Source organism: Silurus meridionalis, chromosome 1, assembly GCF_014805685.1.
Source record: "Silurus meridionalis isolate SWU-2019-XX chromosome 1, ASM1480568v1, whole genome shotgun sequence".
In the NCBI taxonomy this organism is placed as follows: domain Eukaryota; kingdom Metazoa; phylum Chordata; class Actinopteri; order Siluriformes; family Siluridae; genus Silurus; species Silurus meridionalis.
The window spans coordinates 25,805,546-25,821,855 of record NC_060884.1 but is presented as its reverse complement, the minus strand read 5'-3'; the positions used below and the strand labels follow the sequence as shown (position 1 = coordinate 25,821,855).

Genomic DNA, 16,310 nt, shown 5'->3' with positions numbered 1-16,310 from the left:
GGTGTGTGTGTGTGTGTGTGTGTGTGTGTGTGAGAGAGAGAGAGAGATTACTGTATCATATGAGTGTAATAGAAGTGATTGGGGAAAAGTGCTTCTTTTTACAGCTCCTTCATTGGAGAGTTGTTTTTGTAAATGATATTTAACCACATTTGAACGGCTCAGAGCCATAATGCTTTTGTGTGTGTGTGTGTGTGTGTGTGTGTGTGTGTGTGTGTGTGCTAATGGCAATGCTCAGAGATGGTTCATCTTTGTGATTGCATAGCAGAGTGTGTACAGACTTTTTCCTGCTTTAGTCAGCCGTTTAGAAAAAGGCTGTGTTTTTTTTTTATACTCAGTGATTGAATTGATTAGTCCAATGTCCTCGCCCACTCCGGAAGCCATTCTCTTTTGTGTGTGTGTGAGAGAGAGAGAGAGAGAGAGAGAAAGAGAGAGCGAGAGAGAGAGAGAGAACATGCACCTAGTGTGTTCAGTAGTGCTAAAGCATGCTGAGGATGGTTACATATGTTGTCCTTGGACAGTGCAGAGGACAGAGTTACAGTGCAGAGGACAGAGTCGTAGAACAGTTGTTATGAAGATAAGATCAGCATGAACACCTGATCACTGGCATTACAGTTTCCGTTACTATCAACACTGTTAACATTAACAAACCCATAAACACCAGCATTAATAGCAAAGCATTTTTTTCCACTTTAAATATTAAATACCATGTATTACTTAAGCATTAAGTGAATATTAAATACCAACATACACTATATGGACAAAGGTATTGGGACACCTGACCTTTCCTGCCATATGTGGTTCTTCTCCGAACTGTTACCACATAATTGTACAGGACGTCTTTGGATGCGGTATAATAATATTTTACATTCATTTGAAGTTAAAAACCCAAACCTGTTCCAGCATGGCAATGCCCCTGTGCACAAAGCGACCATGGAGATATAGTTTACGTTGTTTGGAGTTTGCTTGTGGCCTGCTGTAGAGCTCTGATCTCAACTCTACTGAACACCTTTGGGGTGAATTGGAAGACTGACTGCACCCCAGGAATCCTTACATCACCTACATCAGTACCTGCCTGCACAAAAATCTACAAAAATGTCCACAAGCACAATTCAAAATCTAGATAAACATCTTTCCAAAAGAGTGGAAGGAATTATAAGAGCAAATCGGGACTAAAGGTAGAATGCGGTGCTCAAAAAGCACATACCATTCTTATGATCTGGTGTCCGAAAACATTTGGCAAAATTGTGTACACTCCAAACACTGGTCAGGAAATCAACAAATAAATAGCTAGATAAAATGCAAATAGTAACTTTACATATAGAATTTTTGTTTGTTTTTTTCAGTGGTGCTTCAGTCAATGAACATCAGATTTTTGTATTCAGTCTCGTTTTTACTTTTGCTTATGAGAGTCTTTCTGTTTTTAGTTTTTCCCCAAAACACATTCGAAGTATACAGGAACAGAAGCTCTCTTGTGGTTTTAGGGTCATTTTCTGACCAGTGATTTATTGTTTAAAAACATTACATGATTTATTTGGCATTTTTGGACCAGAAGTACATGAAGGCAAATCACAGATGTTGCTAAGCTCTGAACTCTTGTGTCTACGGTTAATGGCCTTTTGCATTACACTGATGGTACAGAATTCAAGGTTTCTTAACTAATGTGATGAGAACCTTCATGCAATCATTAGATTGGTATCAAACCCAACCCTACTGAGAGTACTGACTTATTTGGAGAACATCTTTAACAGCTAAGAGTTTTTTTCCCCCACTGATATGAGGGTATTAGCTTTTATAACAGTGCAGGTGGATTTTGAAATCTGATTGGTCAGGAGTTGGAGCTTAGATTTTAACAGTGGCTGTAATTTATAGTAAAGGTCTTGTGCATTATTTCTCCAGCAGACTGCACTAGAGTCTAATAAGGACATAGAAATGGGTTGTTACTTAACAGAAAAATAATATAATTGTCTATATATATATATATATATAGAGTGAGCTTCACAAAAGGAATAGAAATCCTAATGACTAAAAGCTTTGCCCATTCTGGTTTCTTTATAGCTATTTAGTGTATTAGAGAGAAAGAGTGAGTGAAAGAGAGAGTATAATAGTATACTAGTTATATTATATAGTATAATAGTATAGGGGAGGGGGGGTAAAATGTCAAACAGAGATGCTGGAGAGAAAACAGCTGTTTACATGCAAGAACAGGAATTTGTTTCATGGACAACATTAAAAGACAACAGTTCAGATGTTGAAAATTTATATTTTGTCCGTAGGAAATAAAACACTTCTGAATGTGCTGTTCAATGAGTGATCGATATGCGTTCGAGTCTGTAGAGTTACACGGCTGCTTGTCCGTTGTGTTTTCAGTGTTCGGCTCGCCCTCCTGTGCTTAGCGTGTCCCACAGTCTCTGACTGAGCACTGCTGATGCCTCGGCAGGGATTCTTAAAGCACACTTACCTCTAGCCTCTGAACTTCCTTTACCGGGCACCTTGCCATCCTCGAACACTGCGTCTGCTGTCAGCACAAGAGTGTGAACGTTTTACAGTCTGCCCCTGAGCTTTACAAGTCTGGTTTAGTGTGGTGAGTGCTAGTTAAGGGAATTTCTGCTGTGCCTGTTCATTGTCGAATGTAAACTTTTTACCCCTTTGTATTTATTTCAATAGGACATGAGTAAAAAAAAACAAGCCAGAGTCTACATTTAGTAGGCTTGTGTGTCTTAAAACACAATGTGTGTGTGTGTGTGTGTGTGGAAATGTGCTGGCTTTGCAATACTAAAGTTTCTTCTTAGCTTACATACTACAGATCCATCGAAGTACAGGCCATACAGTTGTTTTTTTGCGGTGTAAACATTGTGCGATTTGTTCATTTTTAACGTTTTGTACATTTTTTTTTTCTTCTCACCTTGAATTCAAATTTTGCAATATTTTATATCCAAATTCTATCAATATTGCTTTCTGTGAATAAGCTACTTTTAGGTACGGTGGAATTTCAGCATGTCTTTATTTACTCCTCTGTACTTTAGCACAAATCCTTTTTTTCCCTACTTTTTATTTTTTTTTTGGAGTAGGTCTGAGTTTTATGCTTCATACGTTTCAAATAGTGGTAAAGAAAATGTTCTTGTATTTGTTTGTCTGTTAATGTACATTTTTTTTCTTTATTGGATACTATTTGTCCTATTCTGAAGAAAAAAAAAAAAATATATATATATATATAGTTTGGGTTTTTCCCCAATTTTTTTGAGCTGAAAGAATTGTTTTACATTCCGCAATAAAGAGAAGGAGCTGTGCTGCCTGTGTGCTGAGTTTCTCTCCCACACTATGCCATCTTGTTGCCTTTCACTCAGCATTATACTGCTACCATACAGAGTCATTAGCAGAAATGACAAGCTGAATAATTATACAAAACCAGCCACTGAAACACCAGGAAACAACAAAAAGAAAAAGATACATTTAACCAAAAGATGAGAAAATAGTTGTTACAATGAGAATACATATTTAAAACAATGCTTACTGGCCCCAATATTTTTTGCATTAAATTTCTGTAGATACAAATGATAAAATATTAAGGTTCTCAATTAAAATGCTTTTTTAGTATATGTAGGATTTGAATACGTCTTACCGAATATAAGGTAATATTCTGTAATCTCTACTGCCCTCTAGTGCCTATTGTAGGCATTCAATGTCACTCACAATGCACGGCAAAAAAAAAAAAAAAAAAAATACTGCCTTACACATTCCAAGATGCATGTCCTTTTTAGTCTTTTCCTTTTTCAGGCTAAAAAGATTAGAAAACTGCATGAGAAATAAAGTCTTATGAAAACACAGGACCAAGTGTTGCTCCACAAAGTTCCATGTAAAAAGGAGGACTGTTCTCACAACCCTGCCTGTCGCCACGCACAAGCGTCACCCACTCGATTCCAAATCGTCTCTCACGTCCCATAGCTTTTCATTTTCTCACTGTACATGATGTGGCGATTCACTGGAGGCAAAAACAACATCCTGCATTGCACGAGTGACCGATCACACAAACACCGCTGAAAGGCTGCATAACAAAAGCTGTGTATGCACATGATGGCAGAAAGTACGTTAAAAATATAAAAGGGCGTTCGAACACAGAAATTGTTTGGCCCGCTCACTGATTTGCGTAAAGTATGGGTAGGTTTATGATTGACTGAATAAATGTATAGTGAGTGTCGCAGGTGCTGCTGAAGAAGTCACTCTGCGGTAAATCCGTGACAAGCAGAACGTGTGGAAAACAACAGCATGTGAAAGCTCCTTCTGCACAAATCAGTAAAAAGTGTTCTCCTGGAGTCTTTTTCTCGGCGTAAAAAAAATAATAATTCACCGTGGCGACCCCTCGCACCGTCTCCGGGCAGGCAGGTGGGAAGTGTGTAACACAGCTGATTTCTGGGGTTACATGCCGTCTCCAAGCATTTTCTGAAATTCGGCGATGAGGCCTTTGAAGTCAATCCTTTTGTCAGGTGTGCTCTCCCAGCACTTCCTCATTAAAGTATACACCTAACACAGAATATGTTATAGTGAGTGAAAAACATGTTTTGATAAAATATAATTAAACACAAAAGAAAGAAAGCCAAGAAAACTAAAACGACACCCTGTTAATTTTGTAGATATTTACAAAATATAATTTACATGTTCAGCTTTACAAAAGTTACAGATCAGACTGGACACTACTAAGGTCAGAGCATGTTACTTTTATCTCAACAGCATTTCACACTTCTCTTATATCAGCTGATCTGTGTGTGCTAAACTGTTTACCTTGTCTGGGCAGATCTCGGGCTTAGGCAATCTCTTCCCCTCCTCCAGAACTCTGACCAATCTGGTGACCGTCATCTGGCCTTGGGTGGGTCCAATCATTTTGAGGAAGACCTGGTGGGGGGGGGAAGCAGAACTTCAGCTGGGTGCTTTAATTATAAACAAGGCTTCATCTGTCTTTGTATCAATTTGTGAAAAATCAATTATTAACAATTATTTTCAGCCACTCTCAAATAATCTCTGTACTTTCTCCGAAAGGGACCTTGTGGGTAAAAACGTGAACACACTTCGGGCAAGACATCTTCCAGCATGGGCACAAACCGGCACCGTCTGGCAGAAAGCGAGTGAACCGCCACTCGACCTCGCTGAACAAAAAGCTCTTTCACTAGCAGCAGACAGTAGAGCAGTGTTTCGCTCGGTGAAGGGCAGAGATCAACCAAATCTCGACATAACACACCTGAAATTCCATCAAAGCGTAAAACAGTCTTCGATGGACTGTTTATTACTTAACAGAAGAATAACTATATGTGCGTTTTGGTGCTTACAGACACAGGAGTAGTGGCCGGAGAGGTTTCCTTACGGTTCCAAGAATAACATATTCCAAATTGTCTCTTAATTTCTGTCACATGGAGCCTCCACTGTACACATGCTACCATAGAAATTCTAAGTGACTTGGAGGCAGCACTGCTGTCTAACTCAATACCTTCTTGATAATCAGATTTGAGAAGTAAACATGCCTATAGTGTAAAGTTGTTGCTTTTATGTAACCCAGACAAACCTACAAACAACAGAACTGCCTTACTTATGCAACGTCTACAAAAACATATATGCAGTTGTGGGTATTTAAGGCGAGCTTATTCATGAACTTCATGAAGAGTTAAATGATGAACAATGGAACAGCATTTACAAATATTCATCAGCAACACCAATGTGCTTGGTCACAATATAGTCAAGCGTCTTTCAGTAGTCATGTTACTCTACTTGTATGTGCATCAAAAAAAAAAAATGTGACACAAAATATGGGATATACCCCTCAACGCACCAGTAGGCTGTGAGCCAGTCAAACTGGGGTCATCAAAGTTCAACAGACTGCTTACCGTCATGGGGCTGCATAAGGCATCACAGTAGGTCAGAAGCTCGTACATGGTCACTCCGAAAGACCAGACATCTGATGCCCTGTAGAACTTACAGTGTACCAGGCATTCTGGAGCATACCTAAAACATGCAGAGAGAGACATTCTGTCACACTCAATCACTGCTAATACGCGATAGCAGACAGCTCCAACAGCATGGGCCATACAGCCATATGTCCACATATCCAACCAATAAGAAGCCTTAACACTCGGTACATACAAAATCCTTCATTATCTGTCAGTGGGTAACAGACAGGGTAAATGAAAGCAATTAGTTCATTTGTTTATCCAATTAACTTTCATTTCTTTTGTTTAATGAACTGCTCAAATGAATATGCATGATCGTGTCTAATAAAGTCCTTAGGTGCTGGAATTTCAGGTTGCTAGTTTTTTAAGATACAGAGTATATATATATATATATATATATATATATATATATATATATATATATATATATATATATATATATATATATATATATATATGTAGTACATATACACTATGTATATAGTATACACACACACAGATGTACTACTATAAATGTTGGCCCCCTTCCTGATTTCTTATTTATTTGCATGTTTCACACTTTAATGTTTCAGATCATCAAACTAATTTAAATATTAGTAAAAGATAACACAAGCAAACACAACATGCAGTTTTTTAATGAACGTTTTTATTGTTAAGGGGGGAAAAAAAATCCATAACTACATGGCCCTGTGTGAAAAAGTGTTTGCCCCCTAAACCTAATAACTGCTTGGTCCACCGTCAGCAGCAACAACTGCAATCAAGCGTTTGCGATAACTTGCAGTGAGTCTGTTACTGCGCTGTGGAGGAATTTTGGTCACTCATCTATGCAGAATTGTTGAATTTCAGCCACATTGGAGGGTTTTTTTTTTTTAAATGAACCGCCTTTTTAAGGTCATGCCACAGCATCTCAATAGGATTTAGGTCAGGACTTTGACTAGGCCACTCCAAAGTCTTCATTTTGTTTTTCTTCAGCCATCAGAGGTAGACTTGTTGGTGTGTTTTGGATCATTATCCTGCTTCAGCTTGAGGTCATAAACAGATGGCCGGACATTCTCCTTCAAGTTTTTTTTTGGTAAACAGCAGAATTCATGGTTCCATTTATCACATATATTTTTTTTTTTTTTTACACAGGGCCATGTAGTTTTGGATTTTTTTTCCCCTCAATAATAAAAACCTTAATTTAAATGTATTCCAGCCTTTTTTTTCTTTGTCTGAATGTCTCCATAGGGACTAATGCTCACCCAAACCATTATAGTATTTAAATTATCAGTGCACATCCTTCGTATCTACACTTAGCATTAAAACGAGTTTACCGTCTATAACTTTCTCCTATACTATACTCATAAAATTTAAAAAGTGTACCAAAAGACAGGGCTGTCCAGGTCATCCTTCACTGTGTAGTAGCCCTCGTTGTCTTTAATGCTTTTAGTCAGGCCGAAGTCTCCAATCTTCACTGTGCTCTCATTCTCCACCAAGACGTTCCGGGCAGCCAGGTCTCGGTGGATGTAATTCCGAGAACCCAGATAATCCATACCCTGAAACAGACATCACAAACACAAATGTCAGAGCTACAATGCAAAATGTGAAGACAATGAGCAGTCAATCTAGTAGATCCAAACATCTGAGTCTTGGTATTTACAAACTTAATTTTAAAAAACTTGTATTTGAAAATCGAAAATGTAAATAAAAACAGAATGTCGTAATTTAATAATTTATTCACAATAAAAGATAAAATCTAATGTTTAAACTGAGGAATTGTACCATTTTATAGTAAAAAAGATTATTTAAAAAAAATAAGGTTATTTTGAATTTGATTGCTGTAAGACGTCTCAAAAAAGATGGGACGGGGAAACAAAGGTCAGGAGTATTATTGAAATTAGCTGAAGAAACATTTTGCAACTAATTAGGTTAATTGACCTATTGCAGAATAATGTTAAACAATAAAATTGCAAAACATCTTCAAAAAATCTATTATCTTCAAAAAATCTGTGTTGGATGCCCATGATCTTCTGGCCCTCAGAAAGCACTGTATTTAAAACGGTGGAAATCACTGCAGGGGCTCATTAACACCTCCAGATATCAGGGCAATCCCCTCAGCAACTGGTCTCTTTAGTTCCAAGATGTATACAGACAGAAGATGTGATGATACATAGTGGTAAACATGGCCCTGTCCCCACTTTTTTTTGAGACCTGTAGCAACCATCAAATTCAAACTGACCTATAAAATGGTATATATTCCCAGTTAAAACATGTTTTCGCAAATGTCTCATCCATCAGATTTGCATTCTGTTTACATTTTGCACAGTGTCCCAACTGTTTTGGAATTGGGGTTGTACTAAAATACTATATACCACCAAAACGTGTCTCAATTTATGTCACTTAATTTATTTGCATTCCACAGTCATCAGATTTCATTCTTACGGTTAAAATGTTTTGCTCCAAACTATTTTTGTAACACAGATTGTGATATCCAGCTCCAAAAGATACAAAAGACAAACAATCGAAATATTAATATTGTGTGGCCTAAAAAGTAGCAGTGGATAAACAGTCCCACAGTTCCCACAGTGGATGTGGGAATCAGGAAGGTTATAAAGCTGATGTGTTGTAAAGGGAATGAAGTTCCTGACCTGGCAGATCTGGACAGCGTAACTAATCAGGGTCTTCAGACTGGTCTGTAGTTTGTTTCTGGGCAAGTATTCCTTCAGACTGCCTGCTGGTAAATACTCCATGATTAGTTTGATGGATCTGCCACCTAAAACACACAAAAGATGTGTAAAGAAAAAGCTTCATACGCTGGTTAATGTTTTCATGCAAGTTTTTTTTATTTTATTTTAAGTTTAATAACAAAATATATTCCGACAAAAAAAGTGATTGTGTTGGTTTGGAATCCATACCCTCCTCCTGGCAGATGCCTTTGTATTTGACAATGTTCTCATGGTAGAGCTCTCTCAGGATGTCGATCTCACACCACAGATTGCCGCTTTGCTCTTCTCGGCTCTCCGGTTTCAGAGATTTTACTGCGACCAGCTCTCCTGTACGATCTCCGCGTGGGTCATAACGACACAGCTCCACCTTTCCAAAATGCCCCTGTCACACACACACACACACACACACCAAAATCTTTTTACTCTACTTGGCACAAATGCCTATTTAATCCTAGACAAACCATATCGTTCCACTATCAGAGCTACAGATGAGAAATTACCTCTCCCAGGTCTCTGATCTTCCTGAGAAATCTCTTTTCGAACACTGTGGGGTCGACCTCTAAAGTTGGTACGGGCTTAATAGAGGGATCTACAAACAAGACACACAATCAGAATTCTCTTAACAGCAGAAAATAACAGAATTATAGGACCAAAAAATATATATATATTAATAGTAAATTACACATTCTTGATAATTTCTCAGTTCATTCATATTTGCCAAGTAGGCCGAGCTTCTCACCACCTTCTACGTTGTACATAAAAACTACTTTTTGAAACGATTTAAGTTGAGCAAGTACTTGGCAAAATACAATATGATTCTAAAATAAATGTATACATAACATGAAAATTTGCAATCGAGACTGTAAAGCGTAAGTTGCTGCTAAAGAAAAGGTTTTTTTTCTGTATGTGACTGCAATAAAACAGACTACTACTTGCAGGTCTTACTGCAAACCACAAGGGGTCAGTGTTGAAAGAAAAACAATTGCACAATATGAAACTTCTGCGTCACTAGAAAGGAATTTCCACTTGCTGCCCACTTTAACATGCGCCCTTTACAAACGTACATGAATAAATACCTGGGTTTCACCTTCGTACATGTAATGATCATAGTAATAATGCTAACAAATATAGTCATAACTTTCTTCTTGACATTTACAGTTACAGTGGATATGGGCTAAATGTCTAGGCATTGCAGCTAATTTTAAAAGCTGTAGCATGATTTCTGAAGGTCAACATACTTTTCTCTCGTCTTCCTCATGTTGACAAAATGACTAAGCGCTTTGGTGTTACTTATATATATATATATATATATATATATATATATATATATATATATATATATATATATATAAAAAACAGTCAAACAGGAAGTCAGAGACGACTGTTAAAAAGTTTCTAAATACTCAGGTTTAGTTGATACAGCAAAATAAAAAATAGAAGCAGTCACATGTTGTTTAACAAATTAATCTGTTCAAAGCAGCAGACAGTAATAAAGTAATTGTAGTTTGTTACTGTACCCGAGTAGCTTTTTACGGGTATCTGTGCTTTACTAAAGTATTTCATTTCATAATTGACTTCTTTACAATTCAGTCAATTATTTGACTTTTTACTCAACTACATTTTGCAAAATCGCTTGTTTCTTTTTATTTATGAGCGGAAAAAAACGTAACTCAATCCACCAATCAGGGTAGAGCGTGCGCTCTGTTTCGATTACAGCTTGGTGGTATCTACTTAGCATGAACACAAGGTACACATGGTTCAGCGTCGGTTCAACAGCAAGCAAAACATTTTGAGAGGAATAAATGACGAAAGAAGCTCCTGACTCTAACGTGCCACAACACCCGTGACCTTATTTGCGCTATTTCTTTTAATAGTTGAAAAGAAGGTTTCGTCTTATAATAATTGTAATAGATATCAATCAGTGTGTGACTCATTCAAACTCATTCTATTAATAGATCTGTGATTAAGCAATGAGTCTTGGGACAAAAATGATAATAGGAATATTATAGTCATAATGAATCACAGTACTTTGGATACTTAAGTACATTTGAAGGCAAATACTTTTGTACTTTTACTCAAGTGAACGTTTAAAGGGAGCACTTTTACTGGAGTAATATTTTATATAGTGTATTTCTACTGTAACTTGAGAACATGGTTTGTGTACTTCGTCCATCACTGTATAGGCACTCTAGGGTGCCAATAATTCTAGAGGATTTGTCTCAACATTGCCCATTACAGTAATTACAAAAAAAGATCTTCTTTGCAGCATATATGATCAGAATCTTAATAATTTGTTACTAATCCGGTTTAAAAAATTACACACTTTTAAAGATTATAATATATAGTTCACTGTATGTGTCATGGTTGTCTAGACATAAGAAACTTTACACAGAGGTAATAAAAATAAAGAGCTGATAAATATAGTTTGGCTTCGATACAACGGTTCAGAGTTCTGCACAGAATTAAATGCATCTTACTCTGTTTTTCCACCATGTCGATGTCTCGGACAATCGCCCTGAAGAAGGGTCTTTGGTGAGGATCGTAGGTCATGCAGTGGGTCATGAGATTGGCAAGTTCCTTACAGTCTGGTGTGGCCAAGTGACACTGTGCTGCGTAAAACCTCTCCTTCTGCTCAGGGTGGAAATAAAACAAACAAACAAACAAACAAACGGGGCTAAACGTTGAGAAAACTTTTGAAACTTTTGCTGTTCTTTTAGTTTTCTACTATATGGGTGTATGTGGGTGTGAGTGTGGGTGTGGATGTGTTTACCTCAGTGAGTTTCTTTTCTTTCAGTGGAATTTCTCCGTTATAACAGATCTCCCACAGAGTTGTGCCAAAGCCCCACTTATCTGCTGCTACGCTCAGGTTAGCCGGATCCAGCACACACTCGGGAGCAATCCACGGAATTCGGTCCACACACTCTGAACAAGCACAAACATGCACAATTTGCTATAGAACATTTTGTTACAATCGGGTCGTTGTCCCAATGGAAAGTGGCATCTTCATTGTAAAATGAGTGTATAAATAAAGTAGTAACATCTAATATAGGCAATAAACTTACCATCTAATATAGGCAATAAAATTCCTAATAGGCAATAAACGTACACGTTCTTTTATATAGTCTTACTGCCGCTTTATCTGTGTAAAGCTGCTTTGACACTATGCCCATTGTAAAAAGCGCTGCACAAATATCTAATAAAAATCTAAAACCTAATCTTTAATCCATAAAATATCATGGCTGTTAAAATGAGTGCTTTTTTTTTTTTTTATCTGCTCCAACAGTTAAATACAGCCACATGAAATTTAGGGTTCAGTGCAACAGTAAAACTTTCTTTCGGCTTCTCCCTCTAGGGGGCGCCACAGCGGACCATCCGCATGTTTGATTTGGCACGTTTTTACGCTGGATGCCCTTCTTAACGCAACCCTCCCCATTTATCCGAGCTTGGGACCGACACTAAGAGTGGCTGGGGTTGGTTCCAATGCAACAGTAAAAATGTAAAATTCTGCTAACAAAATAATAACAATTATCTCTCCATCAGTATAACGAAAATGCTTCCAGAGCCCACCTGAGAGTTACTGTTTTACCGATAGTGTGCAATTTGTTCCATTTCTTTTTGGACTGAAAGAAAGGTGCTGTGTCCACGAAACTGCGTTCGAGTGATCAGTGTCCTGTTCCTCTCCCTTACTCCCTCAACTCTCACACACACACAAACACACAAAACCTGTCTTTCCTCTAAAAACACTGCTCAGCAGGAGCATTCCGGGTCACTAAAGCTTTGTATAGAGTGGCTGGATGAGGGCCAGCAAAATTCCTGTCAGTTATACTGATCTGTTCCCTCACATTCCACAGCTGCAGCCAACACACACCTTCATCTCAGATGTTACAGAAAACATGGCACGCTAAACTGCTGTGTGCGTCCGTCATGAAACAAAAGCCAACATTACCTTTAGGTCTTGCGGCTGTACCGTGTGTACAGCGGTAAATATACTTAATAGTATGTAAATGATTTGTGACCCTCTGATATAATAGTTAAAAGCTTCAATCGTACGCATGTTTAACACTATTTTAAGACGTAAATTCTCAACATAACATCAATCAAGGAAGAAAATCATATACTTCAATGTGTTAAGGGGAATTCAATTTTTAAACCTTTTTCCCCCTATTATTTACTTTCAAAATACTATGTTTAATTATACACATTATACGCAGACCCCCTGCTACTGAAAGCATCCGTAACATTCAGCTTTGCACCAAAGTCACTGATGTAATATCATGTCTGTTGTTGTTTTTTTTGCTTTTGGCTTTTTCTTTTGTTTACTTTTATACCCATACTTCTGCACTTAAGTAATTAAGAAGATCTAGTAGTTTTTTGTACAGATGACTAAAATATTGTAGGTGTTTAAATAATGAGCACAACATATCCTTCAAAATGTCACTCAAACAAGTTTCTTATAAGACCAACAGCATTGGAATCTAACGTAGCCAGCTCAGCATGGTATTTGTTTTGGGCCTTTTAGTTTACACACACACACACACACACACACACACACACACACACACACACACACACACACACACACACACACACACACACACACACACACAATTGGTCACATGATTAAGCCCTTACCCTCTCTGGTAAGTACAGTGATGGGGATGCCAGGGTCACTGAGTTTGATGAATGGACCGCCATCGCTGGTCAGTCCGTCCCGAGCCAAAAGAATGTTTTTTGCACAAATGTACCCATGCACAAGCTTCTTATCCTCCTACAGGACACACAAACCCAAACATTTTATTTACTACAATCAGTAAAATATTACAAATGTAAGAATGCTGGAAGTATAGTTTATATATACACACACAATATATGTTGGCGTACCTTGCATAACTGCATGAACCCTAATACAATACAATTCCATACATTCATGATCACTAATTTACTCTGATGACTTGCACTGAATGGAGTCAGACAGGGTTGCATTATCTAGACAGTAGCTGCTGTTAACTGCCGTTGTGATCTACATATCTACATAGCAAAACACTTCTTTTTTTTTTTTCTATAACATGATGTATTTCCAAAGTGTATCATCTCTGCACTGCAAGTGTACCATCATTGCACTCGATTGCACTTAAAGTAGCTTTATGTTGTGTGTTGTAGCTCTGTGTTGTTTAGTGTAGCAGCAGGGTTCTGGGGGTACGTTGTCTCGTTTTTACTGTGTACCATTGTGTATAGTAGAAATGGCAATAAAAGCCTCTTGACTTGACTCTTGACTTGACAGTCTTTAAGCTGGACATAATTAAATAACTGGTCAGGGTGGATCCGGAGCCTGTTCCGGAAACAATGGGCGTAAGTCCATTACAGGGTGAGTCAACATGCGCGCGCACGCACCCACGCGCACGTGCACGTGCACTCTCTCACCTTTAGTGCAATTCAGACTCGCCACTGGCACATTTTGGTGAGGTAGAATAAAATCAGAGAACAAGAAGGAAAACTCATGAAGCTTATGGTGACTGAGACAAAAGATGGCTGCACAAAAGGCTTAAAAAAGCAAAATAAAGTGTTTTACATGATTAATCCAATCAATCAAAGTGTTTATAAAATAAAGAGGTACAACATCATTCAACTAATTTTCAGATTAGATGTTCAGTAAATGCCCCGTGAGAAAAGTCTGTCTTATGAGAAGGAGTATTGCCGAAGCACCAAAAAAGGATAAAAAACACCCACTACTGCTGCACTGAGATTAAGGAGATTAATAAATTATTTGATTGTAGAAAGAAATATACACAAAACATTGGAACTTAAGATAGCACTGCCTATACATGGATACTCATGTGAATCCATCTCGCGCTGCGTCCGTCACTAACGTCCGAAAGATAATATATTTAAAAGTGAGGTTTCTGTTAAATGTTTAAACATGATGTATTAAGAAATCACCAGTTTCCATTAGAAAATGCATTTAAAAAAAATATTTTCTCCATTGATCAGAAATCAACTTAAATGTTCGAAATCATAATCAATGTAAAGAACAAAGTGCTGGAAGTTCTTGATCTCATGTTTACCCATAACTCCTAGAACCAATCTTTGTGCTTTCATAAAAGCTACCTCAGATCACACTCTGGATTTGAGGATCAAGTCTTTACACGTTTACAGAGAGGCGGAAATTACTGTCTAGGAAATGGTTATAATTATCTGAAAGCATTGCACGTTTGTATGTTTTAGACAATAAAGTATTGTGTTTACCAAATAACTGAGGGCGCTTGCCAGCTGTTTGGCCACCTGGAACTTCCACGCAGTGCTGAGAGGGACGGCTTCTCTGCGCATGAACAGATCGAGAGGACCGAAGTGCACAAACTCCTCCACCATAATATCTAGAGGAAGACAGATAGACAGATTAAGACACGTAATGCTTTTAAGGCTAAAATCATACTGGAAAACACACATCTTTATATTGTTCATGCTTGCGCTCGCACACACATACAAGGCATGCGTTTTATCTCCGGGCTGAATGTGTTTTTTTTTTTTGTTTGTTTTTTAGGATGCACATCTTAATTTCAGGGCATGAAAGTAAAAAAAAAAAAAAAAAAAAAAATACAAAAACAAAACACATTTGACTGCATTAGAATCAACTTGCACAACCAGCTGCATATTTAATAGTAGCAAAATTCAAAAACATGTGCACCTCCCCTCACACACACACACACACACACAAATATGTATGGTACTTACTCTCCTGATGACGCACACACACTCCATACAGCAAAGCGATGTGTTTGTGTGAGACCTGTCGCATCATGCTGGCTGTCTCAAAGAAGGCCTAGTCAACAAATAGAGCGGAGTTTTTTTTTTTTAAATAGCACGGGACGGAAAGGCAGGATGACAGACAGACAGACAGACAGACAGACAGACAGAGAGAGACAGAGAGACAGAGAGAGAGCACAAAGTCGTCCTTACCAGAGATATATCCCTGTGTCCAGAGCCGAGCACCTTCAGCACCACCTTGACCTCCTGTGATGGGCAGTAGCTCCCCAAATCATCCTCATCCTCGTTTTTCATCTTCAACACACCTGCATAGATGTTAGTCCTGGTGCCTGGACCCAAGTGTTCTCCCTAAACACCAGGGGAAAAATAATAATGTGTTCTGCAGCTCAGGATAGTTACAAAGCAAATCCCAAACATATACCCCTTTTTACAAAGCTGCTAATATGGAAATGCGTCTTTGTCCCATAGATGAAAAGTCATTGATAAACGTTTCTGCTAAGATCTGCAAAGTTCCCTGCATGTGTTACATGTGAAAGACTCTCGTTGCATAAAACTAGTGCCTTTATTTTCTGTTTGTTGTTTTTGCATTGGCTTTTAGTTAACAGCTGTTTGCCCGCTACCTTGCACATGGCATGTACACTACTCCCCCCATATTTATGTATATTTTGTGTATTGTGCAGTCTTGTACACTTAAAGTTTACTTTTCTGCATTGGATAATATTTTCTTTCCCGCACTTGTATAATTTGTTTCGTACACTAACATTATGCTCGGTGTTTGTCAGTGGACCTGCCACAAGAGCTTCAAAATGTAATTAGATACAAATTAAAAATACTTCAACGTTGTTATTGATTCGGAAAAGTATATGACCAGTGCATACCTTAAACATGTTTACACTTAAATATTAGACAA

General features: G+C 37.9%; 2 protein-coding genes across 4 annotated transcripts in view; one reads left to right on the top strand and one right to left on the bottom strand.

Annotated features, from left to right (window-relative positions):
• Positions 1-3,294, top strand: part of raver2 (ribonucleoprotein, PTB-binding 2) — an 86,731-nt gene extending 83,437 nt beyond the window's left edge. For both annotated transcript variants that reach the window (XM_046857232.1, XM_046857221.1), the window contains one exon: positions 1-3,294. This exon is cut by the window's left edge and continues 2,421 nt beyond it. The gene's annotated coding sequence lies outside the window, so the exon portion shown is untranslated.
• Positions 3,295-3,737: 443 nt separating this feature from the next.
• The window catches only part of jak1 (Janus kinase 1), a 44,554-nt gene continuing 31,981 nt past the window's right edge, over positions 3,738-16,310 (bottom strand). For both annotated transcript variants that reach the window (XM_046857214.1, XM_046857208.1), the window contains exons 12-24: positions 15,593-15,748; positions 15,368-15,455; positions 14,882-15,009; positions 13,271-13,406; positions 11,409-11,560; positions 11,116-11,266; positions 9,139-9,227; positions 8,828-9,020; positions 8,561-8,685; positions 7,296-7,468; positions 5,871-5,988; positions 4,777-4,887; positions 3,738-4,518 (exon numbers count right to left, since the gene is read on the bottom strand). In XM_046857214.1, coding sequence (XP_046713170.1) covers positions 4,414-4,518; positions 4,777-4,887; positions 5,871-5,988; positions 7,296-7,468; positions 8,561-8,685; positions 8,828-9,020; positions 9,139-9,227; positions 11,116-11,266; positions 11,409-11,560; positions 13,271-13,406; positions 14,882-15,009; positions 15,368-15,455; positions 15,593-15,748 — 1,725 coding nt within the window. In that variant the 3' untranslated portion in view covers positions 3,738-4,413. The remainder of the gene's footprint in view (positions 4,519-4,776; positions 4,888-5,870; positions 5,989-7,295; positions 7,469-8,560; positions 8,686-8,827; positions 9,021-9,138; positions 9,228-11,115; positions 11,267-11,408; positions 11,561-13,270; positions 13,407-14,881; positions 15,010-15,367; positions 15,456-15,592; positions 15,749-16,310) is intronic.